We start from the raw sequence: 18,799 nt of genomic DNA, 5'->3' as shown, positions 1-18,799 counted from the left end.
ATTGGTCGCGACTCATTGGAACATATTTGGACCAATATTCAGACCGCAACAACTTCCATGCAAACAAAGATACGGACTTGAAATTTTGAACAAGCCTTATGCTTGTGCTGGACATAATACTTCCAGATTTGCAACTAACCAGCATCTATAACCGCCCTGCAGGATCTCTTCAGAGTTGGCACTATCAGTGCAAATGGTAAAATGTACCAAAGTTCAAAGCCAATTATTAAAAAACAGCCTGCCTGAATCAGCTTGTGAACAGTATCATCTGAAAGAGAAAATTGTGCTGTACAACACCGATATGTTTTTGTTTTGCAATGTCACCATTAAGTAGCCATTTACTCAGGTCAAAGTATGTTATATTTAGTATGCTTGATGCGATAATTTTTCTTCATTTCTAGGAAATTGAGTCTTAATAGTCACTTAAAAGTATTGATATAATTATTTATTCATTTGTATTTTATTGGTTGATTGTCCAATCGTTTATTGTGCGCTGTTATGGTGGATTTGAAACGTTTGTGAAACGTCAGTTGAACAGAAAGATGCTTTCATAAGCTTTATGCATCCTCATGGTCCCGCTACTTCATTTTATTGGCCGGTAAGATGCGATACTTGCTGGATCCCAGAATAACATCATTGCTGTTATTCCAGCTCCATCAGTGACATCATCTGGTCGGCAATATAGTTTCCCTGAAACCGTTCTCTTGCAGATCAATGATGCTTTCAGAATGATGAAGTAACTGAAGAGGGCAGGCTTGGGAACCTGCAGTGAAGTAACTGAAGAAGGCAGGCTTGGGAACCTGTAGTAAAGAAACACACAATCAGACTTGGGATCCTGCAGTAAAGAAACCCACCCATGGCTGTTACTGCATGGCTTTCGGGTGTGGCCCCTGTGGCGATGGGGATGCTGGTTTCAATATGATAACCAGTAATGGCTCAGCCATCATGGACCAACGTAATACATCGCACACACAAAATATAACATACTTTGACCTGAGTAAATGGCTACTTAATGGTGGCATTGCAAAACAAAAACATATCAGTGTTGTAGAGCACAATTTTCTCTTTCAGATGATGGTGGGAACTTTTTTTAAATTTTAGACCACTTGGCATGGAATGACCCGTAAGACTTGTACATGAGCATCTGGTCTCATCCCTGCGTTACCGCTACCGACTGTGGGCCTCTAATATTAAGGAGCATAGGAAAGGCGGGTTGGGAATCCTTAGTGCTAAGCATCTGGAGGTGGAGGTTAAATTGGCCAAGCAGGAAACTGAGATGTGGTTTTTGTTGGTGGTTGTAGTCCTTAATGGAAGGGTGTATACTCTGGTTAATATCTATGTCCCCAATACCTCACAAGGGAGCTTCCTGGGGCATGTTGTGACTTTAAAGATGATGGTTACCCCATTTATTGTATTTGTTTAATACCTTACCAATTTGGATCCTTCCTAAGGAATTGACTTATGTGCAGCGACTCTTTCATCAGTTTATTTGGGGAGGGGGGGCAGAGTCCACGGGTGGCATGTCAGGTGATGTGGTCTTTAATATCCGAAAATGCTTTTATGTGTTTCAGTTGCATGCGGTCCTTGCCTGGAAGGCCCAGGAAATTAAACAGTGGGTGGAGTTGGAGCAGCTTGGTGAGAAGGATATTCCCCTTTTGTATCTTTCTTTGCAGTCATTGGGTGGGCAGTTGGGAGCAGATCACGGGAAGTCCTTTCGGGCCCTTACTAAGAAAATCTGGAGCCTAACGTGGGTCGCCGTCTTGGAGGGTTGTCATTATTTTTGGTACACGCATTTATTGTACAATGGGGAGTTTGCTTCTGGGAGGGATCAGGCCTTATTTCGTTAATGGGAGATGTGTGGATTGCTATGCCTTGGCCAGTTTTTTGTCTCTGAATGGGGTAATGTGCGGGCATTTGGGGGTCTCCAGCAGTGATATGGGCTACTGCCTCCAGATGTGTTCCCTTGTCTGCAGGTTAAATGTTACCTTAGTGGGGCCCCACTTTTAACTGACCTTCGTAGGGGCAAGGGACCCTTTGACCGGCTACTGGGGTCGTGGTGCAGAAAGGGGCTATTTTCCAAATTTATTTGTGTTTGAATTGCAGAGGTTCCACTAAACTTTGCTATATGGTACAGTGAGAAGCTGTGTGTGAGAGTATGTGTGTGAGAGTGTGGTGGATGACTGTTGGAGTGGATGTGGGAGGCAGGGGACCTATTGTCACATATGGCGGGATTGTCCACTGTTGCAAACCTTCTGGATGGAGGTATTTGCTGTGCTGTCCCAGATGCTCCATGATGATATAGTGCCTAGTATTGAACTTGCACTCCTGAATCGCAGATTGCCCAGCTTGGGATAGCGAGGACCTACAGCTCCATTTGGGCTTGACAGTGTCCAGGGTGGTCATCACTATTTCTTGGTCTGGAGTGGGTTATTCAGAAACTGGAGCAGTGGTATGATGCGTATTGTCTTGCTGTGCTCCGTCACTTTAGATTACGGTCTTTGGAGAAGCTCTGGAGAGCATATCAGCAGTGGAAAATACCTTCTGGACACTGGAGTTTGTAGGCTTTCTTTCTTCATCTAGTTTTTCTTTAAGGGGGGGGGGGGGAGGGACGTCATATTGAAAAAAATTCCCCACTATATTAAAAAAAATCGATTGTTACTATCCATTGTTTTATGCCCAGTGATTTCCTAAGGCTTAGCTATGTGGTAAATATTTTAGGGATTTTTCCCCCCATTAACATTTCTGACCTGTTTTTCCTCTATTGCTTTGCCAGCATATTAGACATTGTAGGAAACAGTAATGTTCTCTGTTATTAAAAATAGTTGGTTTAATTTTCTGTCTGCTATTGTTACATTGTGGATTCATTGACAGACAGGGCTGCATTGTGTGTCACATCAGTGTTTAGCTGAAAGGATCTACTGTCAACTGTGCAGTAGTGTATAAAAGGAAATGTAATAATTCAGATATCCTGGAGGCCATTAACCACTGGTTGCATTTTAGCCTTAAAACATTTCGACTTAAATTCAGTAAAAGATGGACACCATTAAAGTACTTACAAGTCAAGCATGGAAAGCACAGGGGCATTATAGATCAAGATTAGTCAGTTTGTGAATATTATTAGCTCAGCCGCAGTCTACACTTGTACTGGATTAATAAAACTTCACAGCTGTGTTCTTAAAGTAAAATGTGTGTGGTTTTATAAATCTGTAAACTCTTAAGTGCTGGTGTCCAGGAAATTTCTGGATTATCATAACTACTATTTAACATTTTAACAGTGCTATCAGACAAGGGTATAAGCTTGGCATCAGAACAGATTAGTTGTGTTTTCTTATCTTTATTCTGGTACATTCAGAAGACAAAAAAAAATTATCTACCAAAGTTGCCTCCAGCATTATGGAGAAGGAGCTGATTTTATTTGGCTCTAAGTACTGAAACTCTTACGAAATTATAATTAGCAATTGCACTTCTGTACAAATCCGGTTCCTTCTTTGATAAGCCACAGATGGATTCATATTGTGTGCTTTACTTTTTCTGCACTAGAACTTGATTTATAAGTTTCATAGCTTTCTGTGTTGTTAACTAGGTCTTTTTTTGTGTTGGAACTCATTGAGACCAATTTGAAAATGTAGAGTTTGTACAATTAACGTTAAAAAAAAAAAAAAACACAGTTTGGAATAAGAAATGCAATAAAGATCATACTATGTATATATTCTATTGTAGAGATTCTATGATACTCTTTTTCAATCACTGACAAAGCTTTTACAAATCCACGGCTCAATACTGAAAAGCAGTTTTGCAGTTGGCAGTGGGTGCTGACAGCATAAGTGCATTTTAAAAAGCATTTTGCTCACAGAATGAGAAATTGTGGCTGTATAAATAGGTATATTGCTAAACTTCCCAATCTAGGTAGAGGAACAGTTAGGGGCAGTCTGGGCGGCGTTTAGAGTAATAGAGCAGAGCAGTGGAATTCAGCCACATTTAGTGTAACTAAAGTGTTTAAGTGCTAGCGGACAAGTAGCAAATACAGTGCACTCCATTTAAGTGCACGTCGGATAAGTGCATGCTCCATTTAACTGCATGCCGTACTTCGGTCCCGTTTTTGGCGCCGTCAATTTCTATGGGGACAAACTTCGGTTCAGAGCACCACTGATAAGTGCAAGATTAGCTATATGCAGATTTAAGACCGCTGCTCTGCAGGAAAGACTCCGCATAAACGCACGCACGGAATATGGAAGCCGATTGGCACGTGACAAAGGGGCAATAAATTTGAAATCTCATTGGTTACCTGCTACAGGCAGAAGCGAAAGAAAGTTGTTAGAGTGTACACTGGAGTCGTCATCGCACAACTGTAAGACTTTAACATTGGCTGAACGAATAGAAGTTCTTAAAAAATTAGAAATCAAACAAAGTCAAGCATCTATTGCTAAAGAATATGGTGTCAATTCCAGTCAAATTTCACGTATCTTGAAGCAGAAAGATCAGCTTCTGGAAGACTGGCAAAACAATACAAATCTACACAGGAAACGTAAACGGGAGGGAAAAGCTGAGGATGTAGAAGATGCTCTTGTTCAGTGGTTTTCTCAAGTCAGGAGCAGACAGTTTCCTGTCAGTGGTCCACTGCTTATGGAGAAAGCTAATCAGCTAGCTGAAAGTCTTGGACTAACTGAATTCAAAGCCACTGTTGGATGGTTGGAAAGATGTAAGGAGAGGAACAACATAAAATTCAAGAAACAGCGTGGTGAAAAACAAGACGCTGATGACTTTGGTGCTGAAAATTGGGTTGTTTCAGTTCTTCCTACCATCTTGAACGAGTTTGCACCTCATGACATTTTCAATGCTGACGAAAACGGTCTCTACTGGTGAGCGATTCCTGATGGAACACTTGCATTCAAACAAGCCGAAACTACAGGAAGTAAAATGTCGAAGGACAGACTGACGATCCTCCTTTGCTGCAATATGGATGGGAGTGAGAAGTTGGAACCACTCGTCATTGGAAAGAGCAAACAGCCCCGTTGCTTCAAGAATGTTAAGCGACTTCCTGTGTCATATGAGGCTAACGCAAATTCATGGATGACTGGGGAAATTTGGAAGCAGTGGCTAAAGAAGTTAGACACTAGAAATTGAGCACAAAAGCGTCAGATTTTGTTGCTTTGTGATGATTGTGCTGCACACAGTGATGATGTCAAGCTGTCTAACATCAAGGTGGTCTTCCTGCCACCAAACACTACCTCTGTGATCCAACCTATGGTTAAGGGCATAATAGCCAATTTCAAACAACATTATCGGGCTCTTGTGCTACGTCGTCTGATGAGCATTATGGATGACCAGACTGGCAAGGATAAATGTGCTGTTGAACTGGCTCGTAATCTATTACTGTTGGATTCCCTACATATGCAGAAAGAAGCCTGGAATCATGTTACACAGACAACCATTGTGAACTGCTACAAGCGGACAAGCTTTGTTAAGGATGTGGAGAGAGACGAAACAGATGCAGCTGTTGCAAACGCGTCAGATGAACAGGCTATTGACATCCAGCCGGTGTTACTGAAGAGGAGTTTCATCACTACGTAGCTGTTGATTGCGATCTACAAACAGCTGTCGACAGCACTGATGTCGAGATATGCGCCTACACGCAGGCAACGACTGATGATGAAACAGATGATGAAATGAGCAGCGAGGCACATGCTGACGAAATTCAATAAGCTCCTGTCACTTTTGCAAGAGTGCTGGAGAGTCTCAATACCGTGCGGGCCTATCTGGAGGCCACTGGATGTCAGTGCTATGACCGTTTTTACCATCTGTTAGACATAGAGGGGCATAATCGAACGCGAACGCCCATCTCCATGGGCGTCTATGTCCGAAAACGGGTACGTGAAGAAACGCGACAGACCGTATTTTCGAAAAAAATGGACGTCCATCTTTTGTTTTGAAAATACGGTTTGGACGGACCAAATGCCATGGATTTGGTCCTTTCTGAGCTGGGCGTTTTTTTTTTTTGTGATAATGGAAAATAAAAACGTCCAGCTCAGAAACGTCCTAATCCAAGCCATTTGGTCGTGGGAGGGACAAATGTACAACACTGCCATAGCTCTTAGGGGTGAAGGGGTAACTACATGTGGTACAGTGGGTTTCAGAGGCCTCCCATTTACCACCACAAATGTTACAGGTGGGGGGGGGGGGGGGTGGGCCTTGGGTCTGCCTGCCTGAAGTGCACTGCAGTACCCACTAAAAGTGCTCCAGGGACAGGGTTTGTTGCTGCTGTATAACCTTGGCACACCAGTTGACACCTGAAGACTAATCTCGCTTAAAACGTCCTTTATTTGAAAAAGCACGTTTACTCACAGTTAACTGCAGATCAGAGGTTGTGCCCCACTGGCAATGAGTCTCCGCAGTAGGTCCGAGCTGGCAGAATGGTGTACAATGCCCTCTTTCAGCAACATTCAAGGTAAGAACTAAGTGCTATAACGTGGCTAACACATGAACAGGATCTAAAACTGGCTTACAAAAATGGCCACTACCTCATGGACTACCGGAAACAAAACAGGGCACACTCTGACCCAGTAAGCAGAGGGAAAAGCACCATGGGAGTATAGCCTACCAACTACCAACATCGTGAGCATTTAACACAAGCTAGTGGAATCACGGAGCCCAATACCCTACACCCACCACAATGCATTGCTGATGTGACTCTGCAGTGCCCTTAACAGAAAAGGTGTCACACTCACCCGAGAGCCACATCAGAACCAGGCTGTCAGAGGATAGAACACATTCTGCTGTCATGGAGGTGGGTACGGAATTTGAGGCTGGCATACAGGCTGGGAAAAAAAGTTTGTAAAGTGGGGTTTTTTTGGTGGGAGGGGGTTAGTGACCACTGGGGGAGTCAGGGCAGGTGATCCCCGATTCCCTCCAGTGGTTATCTGGTCACTTGGGGCACTTTTTTGGGACTTGTTCGTGAAAAAAAAGGGTCCAAAAAAGTGACCCAAAATCGTGGTAAAAACGCCTTTTTTTTTCGATTATCAGCTAAAGATGCCCATCTCTCCTCGGCTTATAATCACGCCCCAGTTCCGCCTTCGCCACGCCTCCGACATGCCCCCGTCAACTTTATTCGTTCCTGCGACGGAGTGCAGTTGAAGACGCCCAAAATCGGCTTTCGATTATACCGATTTGGGCGCCCGCGAGAGAAAGACGTCCATCTCCCGATTTAGGTCAGAATATGGGTGTTTTTCTCTTTTGATTATGAGGTGGATAGTCTATGGAACTCGCAGACCCAATAGTGTACACAGGACTATTATTATTTATTACATTTGTACCCAGCTCTTTCCCACAAATGGCAGGCTCAATGCGGCTTACATAGTAACAATAAGAACTGACTGATTACTTCAAGTAAGACTAACGTGAGTTAACGGAGACTGTATAACGTCAGTTAATGGAGACTGTATACTGTACATGTAATAAGCAGTACTGTACACGTTTATCAGATGTCAAACTTCTTTGGGTCACAACGGTTAAGTGCACTCTCTGGTTAACTGCATGTATTTCTTTGGTCCCAGCCCCTTGCACTTAAGCGGATTGCACTGTATAACTTTATACAGATAACTTATCCATATAAAGTGTTCATTTACAACCATTTAGATATATGCAAATTACACGTATAAAGTAGGTCTGCATTTTTATTAAAATTTCTAATCGCATGATTTAAAATTTTTTTATTGCAATTAATTGTGTGATTACAACTTGTTTATTTATCTATTTATTTATTTCCTGCTGCAGCTCCTTGTGAATCTGGGCAAATCACTTAAATCTCCATTACCCTAGGTACAAAATAAGTACCAGTATATAATACACACCTTACTCTCCCTCCCATCAGGGGTCAGGATTGGAAGAGAGCAGAAAAGGCGTTTGGAGGAGTCAGGAGATGCTGCAGTATGATTAAATTCTCTAATCGTGATTCGTTTTTTAAAATCATGTTTAATGATTGATGCATTAATTGCATAGTTAACTTGATTAAGTTTCAGCCTTAATATAAAGGTGTGTGGATACCATCACCCCCCCCCTCCAAAAAAAAAATAACTTCAGAAAATCTGGAATTGTTCTTTAACATAGGTTGCCTTCTTATTTCCTAATAGCTGTGTAGACCATAGCACAGAGCTGTTGCTTTTGTTTCTCTGAATATAACTGGATCTTAAACAAGTCCTTGCCTCTTTTTTTTCAGCATTATCTCTAGACCAGGGGTTCTTAACCCAGTCCTTGGGACACACCCAGCCAGTCAGGTTTTCAGGATAACCACAGTGAATATGCATGAGAGAGATCTGCATACAGTGGAGGTAGTACATGCATATTCATTGTGGATATGCTAAAAACCTGACCTGCTAGGTATGTCCCAAGAACTGAGAACCACTGCTCTAGACCAGTGGTTTTAAACTTTTCTTCTCTGCTGTGACACTCCTTACAGATGGTGCTTGTGTGTGACACACTGAACATTAAAATTTACAGCTTAACACATACAAAAAATCTTAAATATTTATGTTAAAAATGATGCACGGGAAATAAAGGAAATTCTGTTTAAGAATATTTACTAGTACTACTTATGTCTATATAAACTTAGCTATCAAAATTGTTTTTCTCAAAGAAGTTTTAATGTTCACTTCGTGAAAAAAGCTGGTGCAGTTTTTTTTTTTTGATATGGGGTTGAATAGTAGGCAATTCACACTAAACTTACTGTCAAATTAAGAAACTTACCCATTTCAGAGTCTACGCAGGGCATAGAGGTAAGAGGTTTCTGTCATAGAAGCCAACTATGTGTTCAAAATTCTGGTGTCATCTCAGTAATAGCAAAACAAAATTCCTCCGCTGCCAGATACTGTGAAGTAACACAAAACCCTTCATCCTTATCACAGCCCACACACACCAGCCATCAATCCAGCCAACAAGGTCACTCACCCACACACAAAGCAGAGCATCTCCACAGCCAACATATCACTCCTTCAACAAGCATCCTTCAGCAACAACCCACCACAGAGTCCGCAGCTGACTGGCATGCAGAATCAGGGGCAGCCCTCAGGTTCTGGATGCGTCCTGACATTGGCGACGTGGTCTGCCTCCAACAACACACCACCAGAATGCCTCCAGGCAGTGGCGAATCCCCTCCTGTCAGAATTGTGTAATAAATAGAACCTGTGAACAGCAGATCTGCAACATTTTCCGTTTGGGCTGGTGGTAGCAGTTCTAGAGGGTACTGGGAAAGCAGAAATAGAGACCAGTTATGTAGATTTTAAATATCTAGATCTCTGCAACTTGCTGATTGTTAAAGAAAGCACAGGCTTACTGACTATGTCAAATTTTTAGTGACACACCTCCTACCTCTTGGTGACACACCAGTGTGTCCTGACACACTGGTTGAGAACCACTGCTGTAGACTGAACTAGACTTTTTGTAGTAAAACTGCAATGTAGTATGATAAAACTACACTGTGTGAACCCAGGTCAACCATTGCACAAAAATATAGAGTATTTTTAATAGAAGCTGTGATTATACAGGTAAAATCAAATCTAATTGAAACCTTTTAAATATTGTTGCTATGTTTCCTGCTGATTAGAATCCACCATAGAATGTAGTTATCATAATTAAATTCTGTTGCAGATTGTAATCAGCAGGAGCGAGAGCAACATTATTTAATAGGGTGATAAATGAACAGATTTTTTTTTCCCCCAGCAGTATTCCCTTGGCTATTAAACCCTTTGTTCTTGTTGCTTCATGCCACTTTGCCTTGATGAAAGGCATGGTAGATGTGATTGACTAAGTGATTTCAAGTGCTGAAGGAAGCGGATGTAAGACACCTGTGAAACAGCACTTTGCAGAGGGAGACTGCTACTATTCTTCTTAGCCCTTACTTTTTGGAATGAATTTTAGGGTTCTATAGCATAGCAAGTGATAGCAATTCCACAGCTGGAAAAAATGGTGTAAAGCTTGGAATGTTGGTGCAGAAATGCCAATGAGGCACTTATGGCACATCACTTTACAGAATGAATACAGTGTTATGGACAGTTGCTGGCTTAGCGAAGACTACTGGGGGGGTTTACATTTTACATGAATACTTTTTATGTTTTATAGAGCAACACAGTAGCATAGTAACAGTGCTGCATTTTGATTAAAATTTTAATCATAATTAAAGTTGGGCCATAGCCAGCTGTTCATGGGGGGAGGCATAGGGATGGACTGGGAGGCACACATTTCCTCTCCCTCCCTCCCTTCCTCCCTTCCTCCCCACCCCCCACCACATTTAATATCATATTTTTGCTGGTACGGATGCCAAAGCCAGTTGAAGAAATTCACTGCCAAAGCATTCCTCTTCCTCCTTGTGCTGCCTCAGGAGTGAGGAAGTCAGCGGAGTGCCTCCAGCCACCGATGCTGGCACTCCCCGAGCATGCTCAGTTCATGCACGAACTGAGCATGCTTGGAGAGTGCAAACGTTAGTGGTTGGAGGCACCTCACTGACTTCCTCGCTCCTGAGTCAGTACAAGGAGGAAGGGGTGATTCAGGGAGCGGATTTCTGTTGCTGGCGGGGCTTCAGCTATCCCACCAGCCATTGAACAGGTACTGTAGCTTTGGAGGGGGCATTCACCCATTCTCTCTCTCATATGCCCCCCTGTGCCTTCACCCATTCTCTCTCTCATGTGGCACCCTGTGCCTTCACCCATTCTCTCTCTCATGTGCCCCCCCCCCCGTTCCTTCACCCATTCTCTCTCTCATGTGGCCCCCTGTTCTTTTGCCCATTCTCTCATGTACTCCCCTGTGAATTTACCTATTCTTTCTCATGTGCCCCTCTTGTGCCTTCACCCATTCTCGCTCTCTCATGTGGTCCCCTTTGCCTTCGCCCATTCTTTTGTGCCCTGTGCCTTCACCCGTTCTTTCTGTTATGTGCCCTCCTTGTGCCTTCACCTGTTCTTTCTCGTTCTTTCCCTCATGTGCCCTCCTTGTGTCTTCACCCGTTCTTTCTCTCATGTGCCCCTCTTTGCCTTCGCCCATTCTCTCGTTCCCTGTGCCTTCACCCATTCTCTCTCTCATGCCCCCCTGTGCCTTCACCCATTTTCTCTCTCATGCACCCCCCCTGTACCTTCACCCATTCTCTCTCTTAAATATCTTTTCCCTCATTTTCCCCCTCCCGCCTGTCATCTCTCCTAGACTGTCACCAGCGACTTGGCTGTCCCCTCCCGGTTTACCTCGTTACTTGTCTTGCAGTTTTTGCTCTGCAGCAGCAGCATATTGAAACACTGCCTTGGCCTGCACTGGGCCTTTGCTTCTGACCTAGTGCCCCATTCTGAAAACAGGAAGTTGTGTCAGAAGTGGGCAGGACAGGTCAGAAGGAAAGTTCCAGTGTAGGCTGAGGCAGCATTTCAATACGCTGCCGCTGCAAGATGAAGACTTACTGGAAGACAAGTAACAAGGTAAACCGGGTGGAGAGGAGAGGGGACAGCCGAGCCACCGGCAGAGGGGAGGAAGCGATGCTGGACTGAGCTTTTGAGTGGGGAGGGAGAGAGTGAGAGCAGTTAATCATTAATTGCGATTAATGTTTTCAATTGCAATTAATGATTAACGTGTTAATCATGATTAGCTTGCAGCCCTAATAAAAGGCTGTATGGTCCCTTCAGTCTGCCTTACAAAGCAGCTAGAATTGTACATGCAGCTCCATGTGGGTTACACACCTTTATGCACTGTTTTGAAGCATGAAGATCATTTGTTTTGCTTTGATTCCATCCTCTTTCTATATAGGGATCCTCTGTGGTTATACTACACCTTTTTGAATTTCATCACTGTTTTATTGCCATCACTTCCATTGGGAGAGGTATTCCAGACATCTGCCACCTTCTCTACCACCTTGCAACCTCAATTCATGTTCTGTAGTTCTACTGTTTCCCCGCCTCTGAAAAAGATTTGTTTGCATGTTAATAGGTAGGAACATAAGACTAGCTATACTGGGGCAGACCGATGGTCTATATAGCCCAGTATCCTGCTTCCAGCAGTGGCCAATCCAGGTCACAAGCACCTGGCAGAATCTCAAATAGTAGGATGATTCCATGCTACAAAACCCAGGGACAGCAGTGCCTTTTCCCATTTCTGTCTCAGTAGCTTACTATAGACTTTTCCCTCAGGATATTGTCCAAAACCTTTTTTAAACCCAGATATGTTAACCTCTGTTACCAAATCCTCTGATAATGAGTTCCAGAGCTCAATTATTCATTGAGTGAAAAAATATTTCCTCCTTTTTTGTTACCATGTAACTTCACTGAGGGTCCTGTAGTCTTAGTACTTGTTGAAAGAATAAACCATCGATTCACACTTACCCATTCTACACCACTCAGGAACAGTCAAACGTGGTGGGAGTTGTGGTATCTGATTCCAGAGCTTGAAGCAAACCAAAGAGGGAAAAAACGTAGTCAAAAGCAGAAAAAAAGAATGGAAGAGGTAGTTCCAAGTACAGCTAGAAGTTCAATATCTTCAAACAAAAGTTTATTCTCTGATTGAAACATACACCGTCCAGACCCTACAAGGCCTGTGTTTTGGCATTGTGCCTTCTTCAGGGGTCACAACTTAATGGGTAGCTAACAACAATATAGAGAATAACCGCAATATCTTCAAAAGGTACAGCAAAGTAACATCTGCAGTGTAGCGAGTTTGCTTCTGTCACGAAGGAACCATCATCTTCCCATGATGGAGACTCGTGGCCGCATTCTTCTCAGCTTCTTGTCTCAGCCATAGTTTCTGTGCAAGTTCCTGTGACCATTTTGCAGCAGCGTGATTCAGCTCCCCCTCCTGCCCAATTGCTAGCACTTCCTTGCTGCCTCAATTTTTTATTTCTTTGAATTCTGCCCTGTGTGAATTCTGCCATATTAGAACTGCCTGTCCCTGTGGCTATTCTGGAGCCTTTCTCTCCAGGATTTATTACACCAAGCCTATTTACTGAAATGCTGTCGTCAGCATTCTTAGTCTGACACTGCTTTGCCTTGTCAAGAAGTGGAGCTGCCTGGGTCTTTGCAAGCTTCTCAACCTCTGAAGATTGACCATTCCTCTAAGTGGCGGAAGTTAGAACCTGTTTCTCAGGTGGAAGATAATTCTCAGCATCTACTCCTATATCTGTAAGGGACATGTCAGTAGATCAGGTGTCCTTAAATAAAAATCAGACAAAAGATTGCAAATTAACACTGTGAAGAATTACATAGCACTGTGACAACTCATGCAGCTAAGTAGCCACATTTTTTATTTACTTATAATTAGAAGTTTTTTTATTAAGAATATATTTAAGCAATTTTATTGATATACTCCAATGAGTTTAAAACAGTCATATAATAAACAATTTAACAGGAAGTCGACTGCAAGTGATCAATAACATTAAGCAGGCTCAGGATTTGAAATAGCCTAGTGCTATAAGAGATCCAATAGCCTGATCTTCAAAATTTATCTGACACACTCGCTTCCTTATTGTGTTTATGAATATGCCATGCTAGTTTGGTTCTCTTCTTTCTTATTGACTTAACTTGAGGAGCGAGCCTATATATGCATGTGTGTGTGGTCTGACCCAGTATTGCTATTCTTATGTTCTCCGAAAGGAGCTGAAAACATATGCTAAAGGGCAGGCACACCATGCGGCATAAACCACCATAGTGGAATTGCAATCAATTGATGCTTTCAAGTAGATTTTCCGGCCATTCAAAATTAAATGAGTACCTCTAAAAGCATTAGAGCATACACTGCATCGGGCACAAGAAGAGTAGCCTGCTGTTGCCACTGATGTTCTGGTGCTTGAATTAACAGGCAGATACAAAGGAACTAATATATCCTAAATGTTCTTGCTTTTTTGAACGTAAACATTGGAGGATGTTACTTCAAAATCAAAGACTGTACTGTACTTGCGCCTGGTGAATAAGGGCGAACACAAGTTACCCGATCAGTAGTTTGTAAAAGCAAATGTTCACCTGCTGCCCAACTGGCTCTCTTATATGCTCTTTTACCACTGATACAGGGTACCCACGTTGAGTAAACCGTTGGAACATGTTTCTCGCTTGTTTTTTAATTATAGTTGATGCACAGTAAAATTAGATTAAAAAATATTATTAATTAATACAATTAATGGAGGTTTTTTGACCAGTGATAATACCGGAGTCTAAAAAAGCTGGCAGTTAGAAACTTTGATCTGCTGCCAAGCATAGACTGTTGAGGTCTTTCCCTCCATTTAATATAAAAACAATTGATTGATTAAACATTATAGTTTATATCAACACTGTGAAAGTGATTACTTCTTGGAATTACTTGGAATTTCAGCTTGGTAACTGGGTATTTATAAGAAAGTTTGCTGAAAGATCTGTGTAGTTTGTACTGTATCCACTCTGAAAGTGTAACAGGGAGTTTCTATCTGTTGGTTTCCAAAATATTATAAAAAGAACCAGTCGAAACTCTGGAGATCTTGAGGTCCAAAAAAGAGACCTCTGTAGAATGATATTGAAAAGTAAAGTTTATATTTGGATCACACTTATTTATCCGATCAAAAAATTATTGTAAACTTGCACTATCTCCCAAACTTCAATGAAACATTTCCAAAAAATATATATGATGATAAAAAGGAGAATTTGGCAAAAATCCTTTTCCAAACGCTGACACACATAAATTGACTACATCCGGTCACCCTCTTGGTGTTCCTTTAATCTGAAAATAATATTCACCCTGAAACAAACAAAAAAAATGTTGGTAACACCACTCATAACATTTTAATAATGTATTCAGCCAGTGGGTGTCGTTCTTGTCTCTGTGTATCCATAACTCTTAAGCTTTCTTCCTGCATTTCATTCGTATATAATGCTTCGATACCTGCAGTCAACAAAAGAAGATTTGTGTTGAGCATGCATCAAGTTGTAACATAAAATCTGTAGAATCTCTCAAATAGGAGGATGATGAACTATCCAAAGATCTGAGAAATGTGTCCACATAGATTGAAAGTGGTTTCAATAAAGACCCCTTGGCTGAAAGGATTGGACGACCTGTAGGGTTGAGAAGGTCCTTATGGACCTTAGGTACTACATAAATCACTGGTATTACTGCATGTGTCACTTTCTCACGTGTAGTGATAAATTGTTGATCCAGTCCTTCTTGTATAAGGTCATCAATCAATAATTTGACTTTCTTAATGGGATCTGAAACAGTCTTCTGATAAAAAGTACCCCTTGCCAGTCAGGGTTTCAACATTAGGTACAGGTACCTGTATTGGATGTACCTAATGGTTAGAGTAGCAAGCTTAGAACCAGGGAAGTTAGGATTCAAATCCCACTTCCACTCATTGAGATCTTGGACAAGTCTGTTAGGGCCCTATTTACTAAATCGCTATATTTCTATGGGTGTCTCTGTCGTTAGTGTGTGCTAATTATTAGCACGCCTACACCACGGCTTAGTAAATAGGGTCTTTACAAATATAGAAACATGGCCAAATGATCTATCCAGTCCTCAGCAACCACTGTCTCCTTCTTTTCCTAAGAAATTCTATGTGCCTATATAAGTACATAAGTATTGCCATACTGGGACAGACCAAAAGTCCATCAAGCCCAGCATCCTGTTTCCAACAGTGGCCAATCCAGGTCACAATTACCTGGCAAGATCCCAAAAAAGTACAAAACATGTTATGCTTCTTATCCCAGAAATAAGCAGTGGATTTTCCCCAAGTCCATTTTAATAATGGTCTATTGACTTTTCCTTTAGGAAGCCATCCAAACTTTTACCACATTCTCTGGCAACAAATTCCAGAGTTTAATTACACGTTGAGTGAAGAAAACTTTTCTCCAATTCGTTTTAAATTTATTACTTTGTAGCTTCATTGAATGCCCCCTAGTCCTAGTATTTTTGGAAAGAGTAAATAGACGCTTCATGTCAACCGTTTCCACTCCACTCATTATTTTATAGACCTCTATCATATCTCCTCTCAGCTGTATTTCTCCAAGCTGAATAGCCCTAGCCGCTTTAGCCTTTCCTCATACGGAAGTCGTTCCATCCCCTTTATCATTTTTGTCAGTCTTCTCTGCACCTTTTCTAATTCCACTGTATCTTTTTTGAAATGCGGTGACGAGAACTGAACACAGTATTCGAGGTGCGGTCGCATCGTGGAGCGATAGAAAGACATAATAACGTCCTCATTTTTGTTTTCCATTCCTTTCCTAATAATACCTAACATTCTATTTGCTTTCTTAGCCGCCTCAGCACACTGTGCAGAAGGTTTCACCGTGTCATCAGTGACGACACCTAGATCCTTTTTTTGGTCTGTGACTCCTAATCTGGAACCTTGCGTTATGTAGCTATAATTCGGGTTCCTATTTCCCACATGCATCACTTTGTCCTTGCTCACATTAAACGTCATCTGCCATTTAGACGCCCAGTCTCGTAAGGTCCTCTCACAATTTAACAACTTTGAATAACTTTGTGTCGTCAGTAAATGTGATTAGCTCACTAGTTACTCCCATCTCTAGGTCATTTATAAATATGTTAAAAAGCAGCGGTCCCAGCACTGACCCCTGGGGAACCCCACTATCTACCTTTCTCCATTGAGAATACTGACCATTTAACCCTACTCTCTGTTTTCTCTCTTTTAACCAGTTTTTAATTCACAATTGGACACTACCTCTTATCCCATGACTCTCCAATATCCTCTGGAGTCTTTCATGAGGTACTTTGACAAACACATTTTGAAAATCCAGATACACGATGCGGGGCATAATCGAACTGGGACGCCCAAGTTTTCCTGAGGGCGTCCCGGCAGGACGTCCCTGCGATGGGGCGGGGAAGCCCGTATTATCGAAACAAGATGGGCGGCCATCTTTTGTTTTGATAATACGGTCGGGTATGCTCAAATCTCAACATTTAGGTCGACCTTCGAGATGGTCGTCTCTGGTTTTTGGCGATAATGGAAACCGAGGACGCCCATCTCAGAAACGACCAAATCCAAGCCATTTGGTCGTGGGAGGAGCCAGCATTCGTAGTGCACTGGTCCCCCTCACATGCCAGAACACCAACCGGGCACCCTAGGGGGCACTGCAGTGGACTTCAGAAATTGCTCCCTTACCTTGTGTGAGCCCCCCAAAACCACTCTCCACAACTGTAGAACACTACCATAGCCCTAAGGGGTGAAGGGGGGCACCTACATGTGGGTACAGTGGGTTTCTGGTTGGGTTTTGAAGGGCTCACATTTACCACCACAAGTGTAACAGGTAGGGGGGGATGGGCCTGGTTCCGCCTGCCTGAAGTGCAGTGCACCCACTAAAACTGCTCCAGGTATCTGCATACTGCTGTGATGGAGCTGGGTATGACATTTGAGTCTGGCATAGAGGCTGGCAAAAAATATTTTTAAAGTTTTTTTTTTTAGGGTGGGAGAGGGGGTTAATGACCACTAGGAGAGTAAGGGGAGGTCATCTCCGATTCTCTCCGGTGGTCATCTGGTCAGTTTGGACACCATTTTGAGGCTTGGTCGCAAGAAAAAATGGACCAAGTAAAGTCGGCCAAGTGCTCGTCAGGGACGCCCTTATTTTTTCCATTATCGGCCGAGGACGCCCATGTGTTAAGCACGCCCCAGTCCCGCCTTCGCTATGCTTCCGACACGCCCCAGGGGACTTTGGTCGTCCCCGCAACGGAAAGCAGTTGTGGGCGCCCAAAATCGGCTTTCGATTATGCCGATTTGGGCGACCCTGGGAGGAGGATGCCCATCTCCCAATTTGTGTCAAAAGATGGGCGCCCTTCTCTTTCGAAAATGAGCCCAAATATCAACCGGCTCACCTTTATCCACATGTTTGTTCACCCCTTCAAAGAAATGTAATAGATTGGTGAGGTAAGATTTCCCTTCACTAAATCCATGTTGGCTTTGTCTCATTAATCCATTCTTTTGAATACGCTCTGTAATTGTGTTCTTTATAATAGTCTCTACCATTTTGCCCAGCACCAAAGTCAGGCTTACCGGTCTATAATTTCCCAGATCTCCTCTGGAACCTTTTTTTAAAAATCGGCATTACATTGTCCACCCTCCAATCTTCCAGTACCACGCTCGATTTCAGAGATGAATTACATATTACTAACAATAGTTCTGCAAGTTCATTTTTCAATTCTGTCGGTACTCTGGGATGGATACCATCCGGTCCAGGAGATTTGCTACTCTTTAATTTGTCAAATTGCCCCATTACATCCTCCAGGTTTATAGAGATTTCATTTAGTTTGTCCGACTCATCAGCTTTGAATACCATTTCTGGCACCAGTATCTCTCCCAAATCTTCCTCGGTGAAGACCGACGCAAAGAATTAATTTAATCTCTCTTCTATGACTTTGTCTTCCCTGAGTGCCCCTTTTACCCCTCGGTCATCTAGCGGTCCAACCGATTCGTTTTCCAGCTTCCTGCTTTTAATATACCTAAAAAAAGTTTTACTATGTGTTTTTGCCTCCAATGCAATCTTTTTTTCAAAGTCTCTCTTGGCCTTCCTTATCAGTGCTGTTCATTTGACTTGACATTCCTTATGCTGTTTCTTATTATTTTCAGTCAGTTCCTTCTTCCATTTTCTGAAGGATTTTTTTTTTAGCTCTGCTAGCTTCCTTCTGCTCACTTTTTAACCATGCTGGCTGCCGTTTTGTCTTACTTCCTACTTTTTTAATATGCGCAATATATTTGGCCTGGGCTTCCAGAATGGTGTTTTTGAACAGCATCCACACCTTATGTAAATTTTTGACCCTCACAGCCGCTCCTCAAAGATTTTTTTTCCACCATTCTTCACATTTTATCATAGTC

At 42.4% G+C, this 18,799-nt stretch overlaps 1 protein-coding gene across 1 annotated transcript in view; it reads left to right on the top strand.

The window, feature by feature from the left end:
* TRIQK (triple QxxK/R motif containing) overlaps positions 1–18,799 on the top strand; it is a 147,893-nt gene that overhangs the window by 36,317 nt on the left and 92,777 nt on the right. Inside the window, exon 4 of the mRNA XM_030189750.1 lies at positions 1,572–1,635. Coding sequence (XP_030045610.1) covers positions 1,572–1,635 — 64 coding nt within the window. The remainder of the gene's footprint in view (positions 1–1,571; positions 1,636–18,799) is intronic.

The sequence above is a fragment of the Microcaecilia unicolor genome, chromosome 1, assembly GCF_901765095.1.
Source record: "Microcaecilia unicolor chromosome 1, aMicUni1.1, whole genome shotgun sequence".
Lineage (NCBI taxonomy): Eukaryota > Metazoa > Chordata > Amphibia > Gymnophiona > Siphonopidae > Microcaecilia > Microcaecilia unicolor.
Note: the sequence above shows the minus strand (reverse complement) of the source record. Positions and strands in the feature narration are given on the sequence as shown.